General features: G+C 38.6%; 2 protein-coding genes and 3 pseudogenes across 2 annotated transcripts in view; 2 read left to right on the forward strand and 3 right to left on the reverse strand.

Annotated features, from left to right (window-relative positions):
* LOC104747596 lies at positions 8,292-10,931 on the forward strand (annotated as a pseudogene).
* On the forward strand, positions 12,574-13,035 carry LOC104748819 (annotated as a pseudogene).
* On the reverse strand, positions 13,044-14,220 carry LOC104747597 (annotated as a pseudogene).
* Positions 14,566-17,124, reverse strand: LOC104747598. Its single transcript, XM_010469258.2, has 5 exons — positions 16,890-17,124; positions 16,608-16,805; positions 16,425-16,526; positions 15,457-15,712; positions 14,566-15,366 (listed from the first exon to the last, which is right to left on the reverse strand). Exons 1-4 carry the CDS (start codon positions 17,091-17,093, stop codon positions 15,641-15,643), a joined length of 576 nt encoding a protein of 191 aa, XP_010467560.1. The 5' UTR covers positions 17,094-17,124; the 3' UTR covers positions 14,566-15,366; positions 15,457-15,640.
* The window catches only part of LOC104747599 (serine/threonine-protein kinase STY8-like), a 4,439-nt gene continuing 4,082 nt past the window's right edge, over positions 17,480-17,836 (reverse strand). Inside the window, exon 16 of the transcript XR_761191.2 lies at positions 17,480-17,798. The gene's annotated coding sequence lies outside the window, so the exon portion shown is untranslated. The remainder of the gene's footprint in view (positions 17,799-17,836) is intronic.

A 17,836-nucleotide genomic window follows, 5' to 3' on the forward strand; every position in this document is an offset into this window, starting at 1 on the left:
TTTAAGATTTATAATTTTTAATTGCTCCCATTTTAGTATTTTTATTTTACTATTTTATTACAAATGCATGCATTAATAAATACATGTTACATATATTAGTTTTACACAGTAAATATAATGTAAAGTCCCTACATGTTTACATTTATGAATAGTAGTTAGTAAAGTCCCTGCATATATTTTGTATGCACTTGTATAGATAACTAGTGATGGACTCGCACGTACGTGCGGGGTTTATTTTATAATTTTTTTTAAAAAAAAAATCCAACTCAGAATCCGATCCGAAAACTGGGTTCGGATTGGGTACGAATTTACCTATAAAACTCTATTGAGTTCTATTTTCCAATACATGTGGGTTCATGTTAGGATCAGATAGTACCCGACATCTGTTTGGGTATCCATCAAACCTGAATATATAAATATATCTAAACATATTTATAATATTTAGTATCAATATAATTCAGTTATCCAATAATTTTGACTACAATTAGTTTTATACCTAAATATCAAAAATAATCTAAATATTTATTTTTTTAAAATAAGCCAAAATTTAGTTAAATTTAATTAATATTAAATATTATTTTTTGGATACCCGGTAGTTTAGGTACCACTAATCAGGTTATGAAATTTAATCCAAACCGATAGTCCAATAGTACCCAAACCAAACCGAACCCATATATAAAAAATATTCAACAGATTCTATTTTTCTAAGCCCGCTTACCTGAACCCGATCTGGTAATACCTGAAAGGTTACCCGAATGTCTATCTTCACCGAAGGAAATCGACAACGATACCTGAAAAGTTACCCGAATGCCTACATGTTTACATTTATGAATAATAGTTAGTAAAGTCCCTGCATATATTTTGTATGCACTTGTATAGATATTTCACGTAATGTTTTCAAACTCTTAACGTCGTCATACCACTTAAATGGTTCGTTGCATTTGTCTAAAAATCATATGCAGCTTCTAAAGCAAAGCATTGCAAAATCTTCTAGGCCGGAAAGTCATATAAATGCCCTTGAATAAACTTTATAAGAGAAGAGAACATTGTGCTTTTTGCATTCCCAAAACTCATGTTAACATGGCAAAGCCAAAAAAATCATTTTCAAGAAAATTAAATTAAAAAGACTAAAACTTTAGCTGCAGAAATTAAGAACAAATAATAATAAAAAACAGTTCCAATTCTTTGAATGACCAACTAAATCCACAACAGTGGTCTAACGCAATATTATGCAAGTTAAGCAATAATTAGGAACAAAACTAATACCAAACAAAACAGGAACAATAGTCTGACTCAGATTCTAAGATTATGATATATGCTTTAATAGGCTGTATAAACATCATCAAGAGACAAAGACTAATATCTGGCATGCCTTCAATCTTATCTCTCAATGACAAATCCAGATCATTCTTCCATCATCAAACTCTTCTTTTGAAAGCCCTCTGACCTGAAAATATATAATTTCATATCATGAGATGTAAGAAAACCAATCAACAATACAGAAGAAAAAAATCATCAAGTTTTTAAAATATAGCCTTTTGATCTAAAATTAGGTCACGAAAATAAAAATAAAAACCTATTTGAGAGCAATATTTTGAAGTTTTGGAATTTTTTCAAGTAATCGAGATTTGGTTCTTAAAATCTCTGCGTTCATCGCCGCAATTGTCGCCTCCTCTGTTTTTATAATGTTCCTCACAGTCTTCCATTTACAAAAGAAAAAACAAATTCACAAAAACAAAACAAAATCGGATAAAAAAACTGAAGAACAGTCGTAAGAAATCGTCTTCTTGCCTTATTGGTTGCCATGGTGTTATCCATGGAATTTAATAGGAGTTACCATTCATCAAAGCACATTTGAAGCAGTCTTTTCATAACCTTGATAGTGTTATCATAACTGCAAGAAAACAAAACATCCGTAGTGGATTAAAAAAGATGAAAACTAAAAAAATGAAGCTTTCTTCTTTTGTGTCGGATACTGCAGAAGCTTGAACTATATGCTTCTCTGTGAGGGTTTTCGGGGACCAAGCACGACGCTCGACGGAGTTGCTGCCGCTTATGTTTGATGGCGCGTCCTTATTTTTTAGAACTTAGGTCAAATACCCTCATTCGTGGCTCGTGACATTTCTCTACATATTCACATATTTATAATTTTATACAACTACATGAAACACACCAAACCAAATCGATCTACTAGAAAAGTTCAAGTTTAGTATTTTATTTATCCTTCATGGACCAACTAACTTGGGCTATTTAGATTCAAATTTGTTTGCTAAATATATTTTGACTTAACCGATTAACTCTTATAGATTTTATAACATTTTATTTCTTATGGTCTTTAATAGAATATCAATTAAAACGAAAGAGTAAAGTGACCTGGAACTGGTTATTATTGGAACAGAATGATGAGCTGTATTAATTAAAATGTTTTCACTGGTTACTTGTTTTAATTGATATGTCATCTTGCTTCACAGTGCTGATGTGTCAGAGAAACATTCAAGTTTTATAATATTGATTACTTATATAGATCAAAATGTGTTATGTACACCACAAATAAACACCTTTAGGTTTATTCACAGCCATGAAGTGTTCATCTTCGTATAATACATCGTCTCTTGTGAGATTGAAAAGACTCAATTTTGACAAGGACTTGGTAAAGGGGTTACCAAGTTTTAAAGTCAAGAAGGAAGTGTGTGAGGCATGTAACCTTGGGAAGCAGTCACACAAAAGCTTTCCAAAAGAATCTCAAACGAAGAAAAAAGAGAAGCTTGAGATTGTGCATACAGATGTATGTGGGCCGATGCAGCGCCAATCACTTGATGGAAGCCGTTATTTTCTATTGTTTCTGGATGACTATACTCATATGTGTTGGGTATACTTCCTAAAACAAAAATTGGAGACCTTCTTATTATTCAAGAAGTTCAAAGCGATGGTGGAGAAACAATCAGATTGTACCATCAAGACGTTGAGATCCGATGGAGGTGGTGAATTCACTTCACAAGAATTCAACCAATTTTGTGAAGAAGAAGGAATCAATAGGCAAGTGACTTTGCCTTACTCACCACAACAAAACGGTGCAGCAGAACGGAAGAACAGATCCTTGATGGAGATGGCAAGAGCAATGCTTGTGGAGCAAGGATTACCACTCAAGTTATGGGCAGAAGCGGTATATACTTCGGCTTATCTACAAAACCGTCTACCATCAAAAGCAATCGAAGAAGACATGACGCCAATGGAGAAGTGGTGTGGACACAAGCCAAACGTGTCACACTTGAAGATGTTTGGAAGCATATGTTATGTGCATATTCCAGATCAGAAAAGGAGAAAACTAGACGCTAAGGCAAAGCATGGGATTCTTGTTGGCTATAGCAAGCAATCTAAAGGCGNCAAAAGAATCTCAAACGAAGAAAAAAGAGAAGCTTGAGATTGTGCATACAGATGTATGTGGGCCGATGCAGCGCCAATCACTTGATGGAAGCCGTTATTTTCTATTGTTGCTGGATGACTATACTCATATGTGTTGGGTATACTTCCTAAAACAAAAATTGGAGACCTTCTTATTATTCAAGAAGTTCAAAGCGATGGTGGAGAAGCAATCAGATTGTACCATCAAGACGTTGAGATCCGATGGAGGTGGTGAATTCACTTCACAAGAATTCAACCAATTTTGTGAAGAAGAAGGAATCAATAGGCAAGTGACTTTGCCTTACTCACCACAACAAAACGGTGCAGCAGAACGGAAGAACAGATCCTTGATGGAGATGGCAAGAGCAATGCTTGTGGAGCAAGGATTACCACTTAAGTTATGGGCAGAAGCGGTATATACTTCGGCTTATCTACAAAACCGTCTACCATCAAAAGCAATCGAAGAAGACATGACGCCAATGGAGAAGTGGTGTGGACACAAGCCAAACGTGTCACACTTGAAGATGTTTGGAAGCATATGTTATGTGCATATTCCAGATCAGAAAAGGAGAAAACTAGACGCTAAGGCAAAGCATGGGATTCTTGTTGGCTATAGCAAGCAATCTAAAGGCGATAGAATCCTCATCTTGGAGAATGAAAAAATTGAAGTGTCGAGAGATGTGGAGTTTGAAGAGAATAAGAAGTGGAGTTGGGATAGACAAGAGGAAGTCAATAAGATCGTTGTCTTACCCATCAATGACACACAAGAGTCAAGAGATCAACAAGGAGAAACCTCCAGTCCTGCTCTATCTCAAATCAGTGATCATGCGAACAATGAAGAAAGAGAAACCTCCAGCCCAGTTTTGTCTCCAACCGATGATCATGTGAGCGATGAAGAAGGAGACAGCTTAGAATTTCCAAAGAGATACAGATCTGTGAAGGAACTCATGAGAAATACACAAAAGGTGGTTCTCAAAGAAGCAGCTCACGTCATAGAAGTTTGTCTTCTTGCTCATGAAGAACCACAAACTTATGATGAAGCTTGTGATGATGAAGAGTGGAGAAGGGCCATGAGCGAGGAGATAGAAATGATCGAGAAAAATAGAACATGGAAACTAGTAGACAAGCCAGAGAAGAAGAATGTGATAAGCATGAAGTGGATTTATAAGATCAAGACGGATGCAAGTGGAAATCACATCAAGCACAAGGAAAGGCTAGTTGCAAGAGGTTATTCTCAAGAATATGGAATCGATTATCTTGAGACTTTTGCCCCTGTCTCAAGATATGATACAATAAGAGGCTTACTTGCGTATGCGGCTCAATGGAGTGGAGATTGTATCAAATGGATGTGAAGTCTGCGTTTCTAAACAGAGAGCTTGAAGAAGAAGTTTATGTCACACAACCACCTGGGTTTGTGATAGAAGGCAAAGAAGACAATGTGTTAAAGCTCTACAAAGCTTTATATGGTCTTAAACAAGCCCCAAGGGCATGGTATGGGAGAATAGATTCTTACTTCATTCAAAATGGTATTGAAAGAAGTATGAATGATGCGGCTTTGTACACTAAGAAGAAAGAAGAAGACGTGTTGATCGTTAGCTTATACGTCGATGATCTCATCATCACCGAAAACAATGTTCAACTCATCAACACATTCAAGGAGAACATGAAGAGCGAATTTGAGATGACTGATCTTGGTTTGCTGAACTACTTTTGGGATGGAAGTGAACCAAGTTGATCGTGGCATATTTCTTTCACAAGAAAAATATGCAAACAAACTTATTGATAAGTTTGGGATGAAGGAGAGCAAAAGTGTAAGCACTCCGCTTACACCACAAGGAAAATGAAAAAGAGGAGAAGATGAAGACAAAGAATTTGGAGATCCATCGAAGTATCGAAGCATTGTTGGAGGACTTTTGTACTTGTGTGCATCAAGACCTGATGTGATGTATGCAAGCTCCTATCTATCAAGATACATGTCATCACCACACATGAAGCACTATCAAGAAGCCAAAAGGGTGTTAAGATACATCAAGGGAACCTCAAGCTTTGGCGTGTTCTTTACAAGGAAAGAGACACCAAGGTTAATAGCTTACTCGGACAGTGATTGGGGTAGTTGTCATGAAGACAAGAAAAGCACCACATGCTATGTTTTTAGTCTTGGATCAGCTATGTTTTGTTGGCAATCTTGTAAGCAGCAAACGGTGGCTCAATCAACGGCGGAAGCAGAGTACATCGCCGTATGTGCAGCAACAAATCAAGCCATATGGTTACAAAGACTATTGGAAGACTTCGGTTTAAAGCTTGAAGAAGGGACTCCCATCTTCTGTGACAACAAGTCTGCAATAGCAATTGGAAGGAATCCGGTGCAGCATCGAAGAACAAAACACATAGAGATCAAGTACCATTTCGTGAGAGAAGCTGAGCACAAAGGACTCATTCAACTTGAGTATTGCAAAGGAGAAGATCAACTCGCTGATATACTTACCAAGGCTTTAAGTGTCACAAGGTTTGAAGAGCTTAGAAGAAATCTTGGAGTGAAGCCGAGATATGATTAAGGGGGAGTGTTGAAGCATAATCATATCTCGTATGACAAGATATTTGCATAACATAACATATTTACATAACACAACACATTTACATAACACAACACATTTGTATAAGTTAGTTATTTGATTAAGGGATGCAAGTTGTTCTGTTTTACAGTTGTGACTTTTGATCAAAGAGTTGTGTTTGGTCTGTTATCACAACACAATGGTTCGGTTCATATAAGTATAGATCAAGTCTTTCTAACACAACACAATCGAGTCTGTAATACATTCAAATTTTAGATCAATAAAAGTAGTACTTTCTTACTCTGTTTTTCATCATCGTAAATACACAAACACAAAACATCAACAAATGTGAGACCACATTTTTACTGTGAAATTCATGAGTTTCCATATATGGATGTGAGTTTCTTCATTGAGGAGGAGAAGAAGGTTGCTGTGATTTCTGAAACCTACGAAGGAGCACTCTGCCATACTACTAACAACATAGCGTACATTGTTGAAGTGGATATTGGCCGAACCTTTAAAGAAGTGGATCTCGGAGTATATGTCAACCATTCTTACCCATTTGCATGCTCTTATGTTCCAAATTCGGTGCAGCTTTAGTTAAATTTATTCTATCGTGCATTTCTTTTGGTACTGGATCTACTAACTAAATTGTAGATTGAAGTGGTGTGTGGTAGCGCAACACCCTTTGCCATACAAATGTTATTAATATGAAAAAATCTTAGAAATGGATTCTTTAGTGTCTTGCTCCTTGCTTAACTTTTCCAGATAAATGAGATTCCGGAAAACAGAATGTAACCAAGGTCAAAATCTTCACACTATTCGTTAAGCATTACATTTACAATCCTCGGCTGCCCAACACGGAAGCGGAGCACGGATAACAATAGGATCATTGGTAACCGGATGATCTAACGACAAACACTCAGCGTGAAGCTCATGCCCCTCAAATGTTCTTCCACTCCACTCATACCTTCCATGATACTTAACATCTCCTCTAATCGGAATCCTAAGATACTGACAATGTAACCTAATCTGATGCGTCCTCCCACTTCGTGGAAACGTCCTAACCACAACAACATCATCATCATCATCTCCATCACAACTCAATTCTTGCTACCTCTCAACAACAACCACATTCTCCACTTCACAAGATTCGGTCTTTACACCGTTTACAGATACAACTTCAAACCTTGTCTCCATATCTCTAACAAAAGATCCACCAAGTAAGACTTTACCAACGTCAGAAGCAGCATAAACACGTGGTCGACCAGCCGATCGACCAAATGGTCGATCACGATCGAGGGACCAATCGACCAAGTGGTCGATCAAGCACAATTTTGAGACCAAAATCCGGTTTGTTCCAGTTTTCTCTGAATTGTTTAATTTCAATCCGGTTTGTTCCGGTTCAGTTTATGTTTTCCTATAAATACTCAAACCCTAATTGTGGAAACTTATCTCTTATCTTATCTATTATCTCTTGTATTAGTTTTTGTTAAGTAGCTACCTAGGGTTCTTAAGCATTTCCATACTTGGTTTTGTTGAATCTTTGGTGGATTTTCCAGTTTTAATATCAGTTTGTCTTTCAATCTCTTCATCTACAAGCTTTTATTATGATTTCACAAAGACAAACCTCTTTCCTTTGTGTGATCATGATGATTAGTGAGTGCTATTAAGAACTTTGGGCTTGGTAGATTAGGGAGATAGATGGTTGATCATTGATGTCTAGGGTTTATTTTATGCATTTTCTATCTTGATTAGTGATAATATTGCTAGATAGCCTTGATCAAGCTGAAATCTAGGCTTTAGGATTTCCATGCCCACAAGGTGTTTGATGGAATTCCTGAACCAAACTTTTCAAGAGCTTTGCATTCCTAGCCAATGGAAATTGATGATAAGAGTGCTTAGTGGTATTTGAACTTGTTCTTAATGCATGCTTGTCTTGTGATTACCTTTGGAAATTATTGATTATCATTTGACTAGCATATGATCTCTATCATGGAAATGGATTGATTTGCATAAGTGTTCTAGCCATAGGATTGTTCTCGATTATTAGTTAGACATCCAGGATTGATTAGCTATCTCCCAAGTCAATTACCTTACCCAAGGTTCTCTTGTTAATTCTTGATTTTCAGTATTATTGCTATTTGTGTTTGTTTGCCTTGAGTTTGCATTGTCTTGTTTTCTTTCTTTGAATCATTTTGTTAGTTAAGATTGTGACTAAAGAACTTTCCTTGTTTAAGAATAGATTAAGCATCTTTGTGTATTCTTGGTTTGTTCATTAATGCAAATTGTGGATTGATGATAATTGATACAAAAGCTACTACATTGCTGGTTCACAACTCACAAGTTCCCTATTTTGTGAGAAAACACAAAAGGGCAGAGCTTCTCAACAGCCTGGTTAAGCCTAGCGGCTGCGGTAAGAGAAGCTGCCACATCACCAGGATGAGTAGACAGGGTTGTTCCTCAGCTCAGCGCTTACAACTCCCTCAGCATCCTGCCTCGTCACAGCTTTATCCGCGGATAACTTCCCCGGTGCTCCTGTTTCTTCAATTTCACTCTCTCTTTTGAGTTTTCTTCTTTCTCTGCTCTCTGTATCAATCGAATCGACAGAAGTTGAGTCGTTACCTTAAAGATTTATGGAGATGGGGTGAGTCCCCGATCCAGGCGAGTTGACTGAGTTAGCTCAGCCGAGTTTCGAGGAGTTTCAAAAACAGACGTCGCTGATGACGAGCTGTACTCTTCTATGGCAAGAGCTCTCCGATCACTTCACTTCTCTAGAGCAGAACCTCATGAAAAAATCCGAGGCGTTGAAGCAGATGATTGAAACCCTAGATAACCAGACTCAGACCTCGCTCGAGTCACTGAAACGCAGGGAGGTTACGATAGACCACAGCGTTGAGATCGTGGCTGGGAAAGTTGGGGAAGGAGCTAGAGCTGCTCTCGAATCGCTGGAGAAAGCTAGAGATGGTTGTGGTTCTAATGATGATTCCGGCGAGGTTGATGATGAAGAAGGGCTTCTCTCTGCTTTGAAAGCTCTCTGTCTTAAAATGGACGCGAGAGGATTCTGGAACTTTGTGACGGCGAGGAAGAAGGAGTTAGAGAATCTCCGGTCAAAGATTCCGGCGGCGTTGGGGGATTGTGTGGATCCGGCGATGTTAGTACTTGAAGCGGATATCTGAGGTTTTCCCGGTGGATAAAAGAGAAGAGAAGATGAGTAATGATTACGGATGGGCTTGTGTGGTGATTCTCGAGAGTTTAACACCTGTAATGGTTGATCCAGTGATTGGGAAATCGAGGCTGCTTGTTACACCGAGGCGTTGAGGAGAAGGCTAAGGAGATTGCTGAGACGTGGAAGAAGAGAGAGGAATGGTTGAGAATGTGAAGACTCCTGATGTTCATACGCGTTTCTTCAGCATCTTGTTACGTTTGGGATTGTTAGAGGTGAAGATCTTGCTTTGTATAGAAAGCTTGTTGTTGGATCTGCTTGGCGTAAACAGATGCCTAAGCTTGCTGTTTCTGTTGGTTTGGGTGATCAAATGCCTGGTAAGCTCTTATCTCCTTTTTTGGTTTTGATCATGTGCAATGCTCATTGTGAGGTCACATTTGGCTTTGTAATTGGCTTTCTTGTATGGAGTTTACTGAGAGTTTACCACATCTAGATGTATAGATTTGGTAGGTTACAAATAGTTTACGGTTTTGATTAGTTCAAATTTAAGGTTGTGTGGAGAATTTCTAACAACCTTTGTTTAGTATAAAGTATGAATTTGGTGAAGTCTGAGACATTAGTGGCACAATGTGTAGTAATTGACTAGAACTGATCATAAGCTGTGTGAAGTTGAACCCTTTTCTCTGTATCTTATTTTATAATACTTAAGCTTATGAGTTGTTAATGCTGTCCGCAGATATGATTGAAGAATTAATCAGCAGGGGACAACAGCTTGATGCTGTTCATTTTACTTATGAAGTTGGCCTTGTGGATAAGTTCCGTCCTGTTCCTTTGCTCAAAGCCTATCTAAGGGACGCAAAGAAGTCAGCTGCTTCTATCATGGAGGACTCTAGCAATACTGGCCGAGCTACGGTATCTACTCATTTCATTCATAGCATCTATTCATTTCTGTTGCAACTAAAGATCTTATCTATGAATTACTAATATTGAATGTCTTTCTCTTCTTAAGCATCTCGTGGCGCGCAAGGAGCAATCAGCACTTAAGGCGGTTTTGAAATGCATTGAAGAGTACAAACTGGAGGAAGAGTTCCCTCCAGAGAACCTCAAGAAGCGATTGGACCAGCTAGAGAAGACCAAAACCGAGAAGAGGAAACCAGCAGCTGTTCCCGCAAACAAGAGAACCCGAGCCAGCTACAACGGTCCAATGCCACCAGCCAAAGCCGGGCGTATCACAAACGCATACGTCTCTTCCTTCCCGTTCATCAGATCACCCTCTCACCCTCCTCAATACGCTTCACCAGCAGCTTACCCATCCCCACCGACAACTGTCTACAGCAACAGGAGCCCGCCTTATCCATACTCTCCAGAGATCATCCCTGCCTCATACCAAGGCTCTCCTATTGGTTACCCAGCTTACAACGGTTATTGCAATTGTCCAGTTCCTGCTCCAGCTCCTCCGGTTTACCACCCACACCATCATCAACACCACCAATTCCACCAACAGCGACATTACTACTGAATTTTAGAGACAGCGTGACAACAAAGCAAGAAGGGAAGAAGATGGTAATAACAATATAACTGATACCGTGACAAAAGTTACCTACTCTGGTGTCCTCTCTCTGCTCTGGCTCTTGCAAATTTGTCTTTCTGCGTCTTTGTTTTTGTCTGTAATATCTCTTCCAAGCCTAACAGTCTCTTTCTCTCTTAGTAACTTAGCTTTATAATTTCTCTGGTGTGTTTATTACTTACATATTAAGAAAACAAAACTCAAGCTTTTGTAATGTCTAATATTAAGTTCAACAACTTATCTTTCTGTTAATCAAAGTTGACAACTCCTCTTTGTCACTTATTACTTGACCAATCTCTGTCGCCTTCTTCACTCAGTTCTGTCTCTGACCATACAATCTAAACATCAGGACCACACGTTAAAAATTGCATTTATTCGTCGTCGTGCTCTAGTCTGCCGTAAATTTTGGTACAAGACACAGAGCCAGTGGTGTTAAATTCGTTTTACCAACCTTGTCAGAAGAAGAAACAAAGATGAAGAAGAAGGAAGTTCGTGAGGAATACAAGAAGAGAAATGAGCCCACCGGCGAAACAGATCATCCTAGTAATGCAGTAGCTGAGAAGAAGAGAGAAAGAACGTTTACGTTTAACCAACTCACGGCTCCTTTTCACTACCCGTTTTGCTTAGACATATACATCTCAAAGGCCTCGGTTCGAGCATGTGTGATTCACAGGGTGACTAGTAAGGTTGTCACTGTAGGTCATTCCATTTCGAAAGACATGAAGTTTGATCTTCTTGGTTCGACGAGAAACGCTGAAGCTTGGAAGATGACATACATGAAGTTATATATACTCCTAGGAAAGGCGATAAAATTGAAGGTAAGCTTCAGGTTGTGCTTCAAGCTCTCATTGACAATGGTGTTAATGTTAAAGTGAAGCTCAAGCAGAGAAAACTTAAGAAGAAGACTAATCATCTAACATAGCGGTTCTTCTCTCCTTAGAAAAATCAAGAGGAAGACTCCAACAAAGTTCGAGCTCCTCCCCATTTTCATCTATAAGTTGTACCAAACAATGATTCAGTTACATTAATATAAATATTCTTAGTACCAGGACTACGGTTCACTTTACACATCTAGTTAAAAATAGAATGTGTCACAAACCATGATTTAAAAATTCTTAGACTTGTATAAGTGTTGAATTAGTCAAAGGGGAATGTAAGATATGTTTCTGTTTTTAGGTATGGAGCCTTAAAATGTTATCATCAGTTTCGTTTCTACGTTTATCGTCGGGTCAAAGTTTTGTTCTTCCATAGCCCCACCCATCAACATCTGTTCACGACTCACCTGTGATTTTATCGATTCTGGTATTTATATCAATCATCTGTTATGGCTATGAGATCTTTTCAGATATTGATTACTTTTGTAGGTTTTACTCTGAAATTGTGGTATTCATATCAAGGAGTTTGATATTTAACAATTAGTATCTATCTTTTGTGAAAATTTAAGCAGTGGTCTTGAAACATGGCTTCAGGGACTTCTAAAATCGCCAAAGATGTTACTGAAGTAAAAAGCTTCTTGTTGCTTGTTCAGCTACGTCTTGTCCGTAAACTGTTTTTATGTTTTTAATTATTTTTGACTATTTTGGGGGCAGTTAATAGGGAACACTCCATTAGTGTATCTAAACAAAGTGGCAAAATATTGTGTTGGCCATGTTGCTGCTAAGCTCGAGATTGCCTTGCCATGTTTTGCATTTATAACTTGTTGAAAGAATATTGAATTGATTTTGAAGCTTCCTTGTGGTTGACAGTTTCAGGGAACTACTGTGTTTTTTTTTGTTACAATATGTAGTTATGTTCGATGCAAATGTTTCTCTGAGTGTTGTTAGAGTTGTTCTCTTTTTCCTTAACTATGCAAATATCAAAGCAATTCCTGATTTCTTGAACTTAACTTTAAATTCGTAGTAGGATCGAAGCAAATGGCTAGCAAATCTGGAAGTGGTGGCCTAAGAGAACCACCAAATGAGCAAGCTGTTCTGAACATCTATGAAGGCATGAGATCAGAGCTAAGCCAAATCTACTCCAACATAACTGAACTCGAGATGCAAGTGAGCGAACACTCTTTGGTTATTAACGCCATTCAGCCTCTCGATCTCGATTAATCGAGGAAATGCTTCCGCATGATAGGAGGCGTTCTTGTCGAGAGAACCATCAAAGAGGTACTCCCAGCTGTGCAACGCAACAAGGAAGGGCTTGAAGAGGTTGTGAAGAAGCTATACGAGACATTGGAGAGGAAAAAGAAAGATCTTACGGAGTTTGAAGCTAAGTATAAGATCAGGATAAGGAAGAAGGACGATAACAAGTAAGAAGGTAAGAAGAAGGAAGGTAATGCTCAAGGTGTTCTTGCACAATAGAACCAAAACTAGACGATGTTACATCACAAGTTCCCTATTTTGTGAGAAAACACAAAAGGACAGAGCTTCTCAACAGCCTGGTTAAGCCTAGCGGCTGCGGTAAGAGAAGCTGCCACACCACCAGGATGAGTAGACAGATTAGGGTTGTTCCTCAGCTCAGCGCTTACAACTCCCTCAGCATCCTGCCTCGTCACAGCTTTATCCGCGGATAACTTCCCCGTTTCACCGAGTATACAACCAACAGACCAAATATCGATAGTTGCAGTGTACTCTGAGCAATTAAGGAGCAACTCTGGAGCTCGGTACCAACGCGTAACAACGTATTCTGTCATGAAGTTTGTCTCTGGATTAGTCCTTGCGAGTCCAAAATCCCCAATCTTGAGGTCACAGTTTGCATTCAGGAGCAAGTTACTCGGCTTTAAGTCACATGCAACACATTGGCTGAATGCACATACTTGAGTCCTCGCAACAACTGATACAGGAAGAACTGCACAAACATGGAATCTATGATAATAAATCAACCTGAGAGCGTTCGAACCAAAGAGAATAACACATGCAGAGAGGTTTAGGTGTGTACCCGTGAATGATCATCGGTCAACGGTTGGTTTGAGCGAATAATGAATATGTGATGAAGATCAGTGTCCATTAACTCAAAGACAATGTGAACATCATTGAAGTTGTCTAGCTGCGGTGGTCGTATTATGTCTTTAATGGCAATGACCTGTGAGATGAAGTATCATCACTCCGCAACCAGATCATCATCTACAAGAAGAAAAAACGTTTGGAGAATAATATAAAAGTTTTACATTGTCATGATCCATATGCTTAAGAAGCTTAATCTCTCTCAAAGTTCTCTTAGCGTCGATGATGTTGCCAAATGCATTACCAATCTTCTTGATCGCCACTTCCTCGCCCGTCTCCGAATTCCATGCAGCACTAAATCAAATAACATACATACATACATAGAGATCAAGAAATGATCCTTCATATAAAAAGGCAAATTAAATTTAAAGACTGACCAGACGATGCCAGAAGCGCCTCTGCCAATAGGACGAAGAGGAGGAACATACTTTTTAGAAACTTCGAAGAGATTGCTATAGACATTATATTATACTGAACATAACGACCACCAATGATACTCACCCCTCTGTTGCTGTCATCACTGAAGTATGCCTCCGTCGACATATCTCTCTTTTCTTCCAACAGATATTGAATTGAAGATATCAAAACTTAGAGCTACAAATAACGCGGGAATAAGAAAAAAAAGAAAGCTGTCCAACTTTGATTGTAAATTTAATATTCGACCTGCTGCTTTCAAATTCTTGCAACTTCTTGGAAAATTTCAAGGTCTGTTCCAAGGTCATCTCATCTCGGTAAAAGCACGAGACGGGAACGTGATTCGAGTTTATGTGTTGTATATTAAACGATATCCTAGAGAAAGAGAAGAAGAAAAAGCTCATTCTCGACTCTTTTCATACCAAAATGACCTTAGAAACTCATAGTTGCTGAAAAGAGTCAAACAATCGAGACTCGAGGGATAAGAGATAGTTAGTTACTAGTTTACTCAAAAGAGTCAAACAACCGAGAGTCAAAGGGATACGAGATAGAGATAGTTACTCAAAAGAGTCAAACAAGCGAGAGACTCTAGGGATACGACTTACGAGATCGAGAGAGTTAAAATATTACAAAAGAGATAGAGATAGAGAGAGAGTTATCAGACAAGGACCGACTCCTTGATCTTCAAAGTGATGGCATCGATCTCCACACAGACATCTTGCCTCCAATCAGGTTCATTCCCAGAAGGAACTTGCACACAAGTGACGGTCAAAGAGGAGGAGCGTGGAGCCATGTAGCTTATAACATATCCAACCAGAGAGGTGATGACGGAGGAAGCTGAAAGTGAATCCACAGAGGAAACGGATCCTGTCACCACAAGGCCTTCATATTCATCAAAATAAACCTCCCTGACAAACGCTTGGCTAGTATTTGTGTTTCTGTGGAGAGAGATGCAATGAGTCTCTTCTTCAGTGGGAATCTGCATCAGTTGCTCACCAATGAAAGGATCCAAAGACTTCACCACTTCAAAGAGCTTGCAAGCAGGCACATCAAAAATAACAGCTTTGGAAGCAGTCTAGTAGGTACTGGACTTGGTGTCAACAAAGAGTGGATAACTTGATGTTGGGAGAGACTTTGGGTATTTGGAGCCAATGCAGGGGGCAAGCAAAGAGTAGAAGCATAGAGACTTCGGTGTTGCAGATGCAAGTGATGAGAAGAAGCATGCACACATCCTTCTAGCCAGCATCAAGAGGAGTTCAGGACTTGTTGTCATCCCTGAGTGTTAGAGAGATTAGAAGAGTTAACAGAAAGGAGAGATTAGAGGAGTCAAGTAGAAAAGAGAAGTTAAAAGAATGAAAGATCTACCTTCTTCATGAGAAAGAGAAGAGATGGTTGAGAGGTATCGCGCATGGTTAGCTTGTCGCGGAGTGCGCGAAACCAACGGAGAGAGCCGAATCCTCCACCAGCCTGCACGAATTTGAAGTAGGAGGGGTGGACTTCACTAAGGCGGATCATATGTATGTCAATCCAAATGACCTTTGATGCCCCTTCAACATTGTCCGACGGAGTGAAGACTATCTCGGACACACCAAGGACAGAGGGCCTGAATCTCGGCCTTGATCTGTCAGGTCAAGTAAAATATAATGTTACACATTGTAAATAAGTAAGAAGCATATGCGCTCAATTATCATTGTAGAAAAGCAGAGTTGCCTTCCGTAGAGTGCATTGGTCACACATATTGAATCAAACACCTTTGATAGAAAGTGAATATTATTCCTTGACTATTAACAATGAATTACATATAGATAGAATTAGGGAAGTCTCCTAAATCAAAACACAATCAAATATTAACATTATTATCTAAATATGGAATGATTGGTATCACTATATATCTCATGGACCCTAAATATATGAAACGTAAGAGAGGATTAGGGTGCATTGGACACACATATTGAATCAAACACCTTTGCATTCTGTATATAGAAGATAGAATCTCTGATTTTCTACACATATTTGGTTTCTCTCTTAGAATCATATATACATACACATTTCATCTACAGTGATTGGTTTCACTATATCTCATGGACCCTAAAAATATGAACCTAGGCTGCATTGGTCACACATATTGAATCAAACACATTTGGGTTTCGTATATAGAAAATAGCATCTCTGGTTTTCTACACATATTTGGTTTCTCTCTTAGAATCATATATATAAATATACACATTTCATCTACAGAAATCAGAAACACACATATTTCTGTGATCACATAATCACTCTACTTGGCATATCCATATTATAATGTAAGAAGCATATGTAAAAAGAGTTCATACCTCTACTTCTGCAAAGTCTCTAATGTCTTTAACATTGGGAGCCACAGCTGAGACCATTGAAGCATCAACCACAATTGATGAGAAGAGACTTTTCCACTTATCCTAACACATCATGACAAACAATTGGTTAACTACAATTGTCACAATCCCTTCCAGGTAAATATTCTCTGTCAGAAGACTTACCACATTCATCATATTTTCAACCAGAGTGTAAGAATTCATGTTGACCTCTCCTGAGGTTCTGGAAGCAATTGGCAGAGCATCAGGTTCCATTTCTTTAAGCCTAAACCAGTCGTCGGCTTCAGGAATCCTTGAAAAGTATTCTTTGAAATCGAAGTCAAGCCCTTCCGTATCTCCATAGATCTTGTTGTTGTCCACACACTAAACGAGGGAGGATAAGTGAGAACCCTTGACTGTGATAATTCTGTATCATAGAAAATAAGAAACCAGAGGATTTACACTTACCCTTGGGTTGGCCGTGGCCGATTTAAACACTTCCACGACCTTTTCTTCAGGCATCCAGTACAACGCAGCTTCAAAGGACTCAAAGAAACCAGGATCTTTAGTATACTGTGGGAATTCCTCCGGCATTATTTTCTCGGACCCCCAGGTTGGTAACCCAAGGTTACTCAGCGCCTCCATCTGCTCCACTAGCCTAAGATCTCCCATTTTTCTTTAACTCTTTTCCTTCTTTCTCGTGTTTTTCCTTTTTATTCTGGAGAGTGGAGACCATAAACCCTATTTTTTTTTGTTAGCAAAAATAATTTTGTTTGTGGGCCGAATGTGAGCCCATTAATATTCAAAAAAAAAATGTAAAAAGGAATAGGCTACTCGTTTGTAGGAATGTTCAAAAAACATGAATATCGATACAAAGTTGGACTCGTGGAAGAGCCCAAGTACCGTGTGTTTTTAAGATGGAAAAATATAATAACTTTTTTTTTTGGTGAACGGAAAAATATAATAACTGGTTGTGTTATTCATGTATGTATTCCCTTGTCTTCAGTTTTAAGATCCAAACAATGAGAAAATGATTTATAGTCAAAAGAATACGCAACTCTATTAAACTTGCTTTCTTTATGAAAGGAAAAAGAAAAAAAGAAGTGACAGAAGAAAAGGGTTTCTAATTTCTTCTATGTGAAAATGAATCAGGGAGCAACTAAAAAAGGAGAAAACGCTCTCTAAAGGTCAAAAACTAGATCCTCCCCAATGAAAAAAAGAAACTGTACAAAGGCCAACAAAATAGTGCCTTCAATCGTGAAACTGATTTTTTTAGTATCAGAACTAGTAACGGGGCTTTCTAAAGGGAGTAGTCAGGAAAGACATGCACTGGTTGTCCTTGCTAGGGTCTTCATCTCCAACCTGCTTTGTTTCCACCACATCCACACATCCTGCTCTGAGAATCTCTCCTTGTA

This window comes from Camelina sativa, chromosome 15 (genome assembly GCF_000633955.1).
Source record: "Camelina sativa cultivar DH55 chromosome 15, Cs, whole genome shotgun sequence".
NCBI classification, from domain to species: Eukaryota; Viridiplantae; Streptophyta; class Magnoliopsida; order Brassicales; family Brassicaceae; genus Camelina; species Camelina sativa.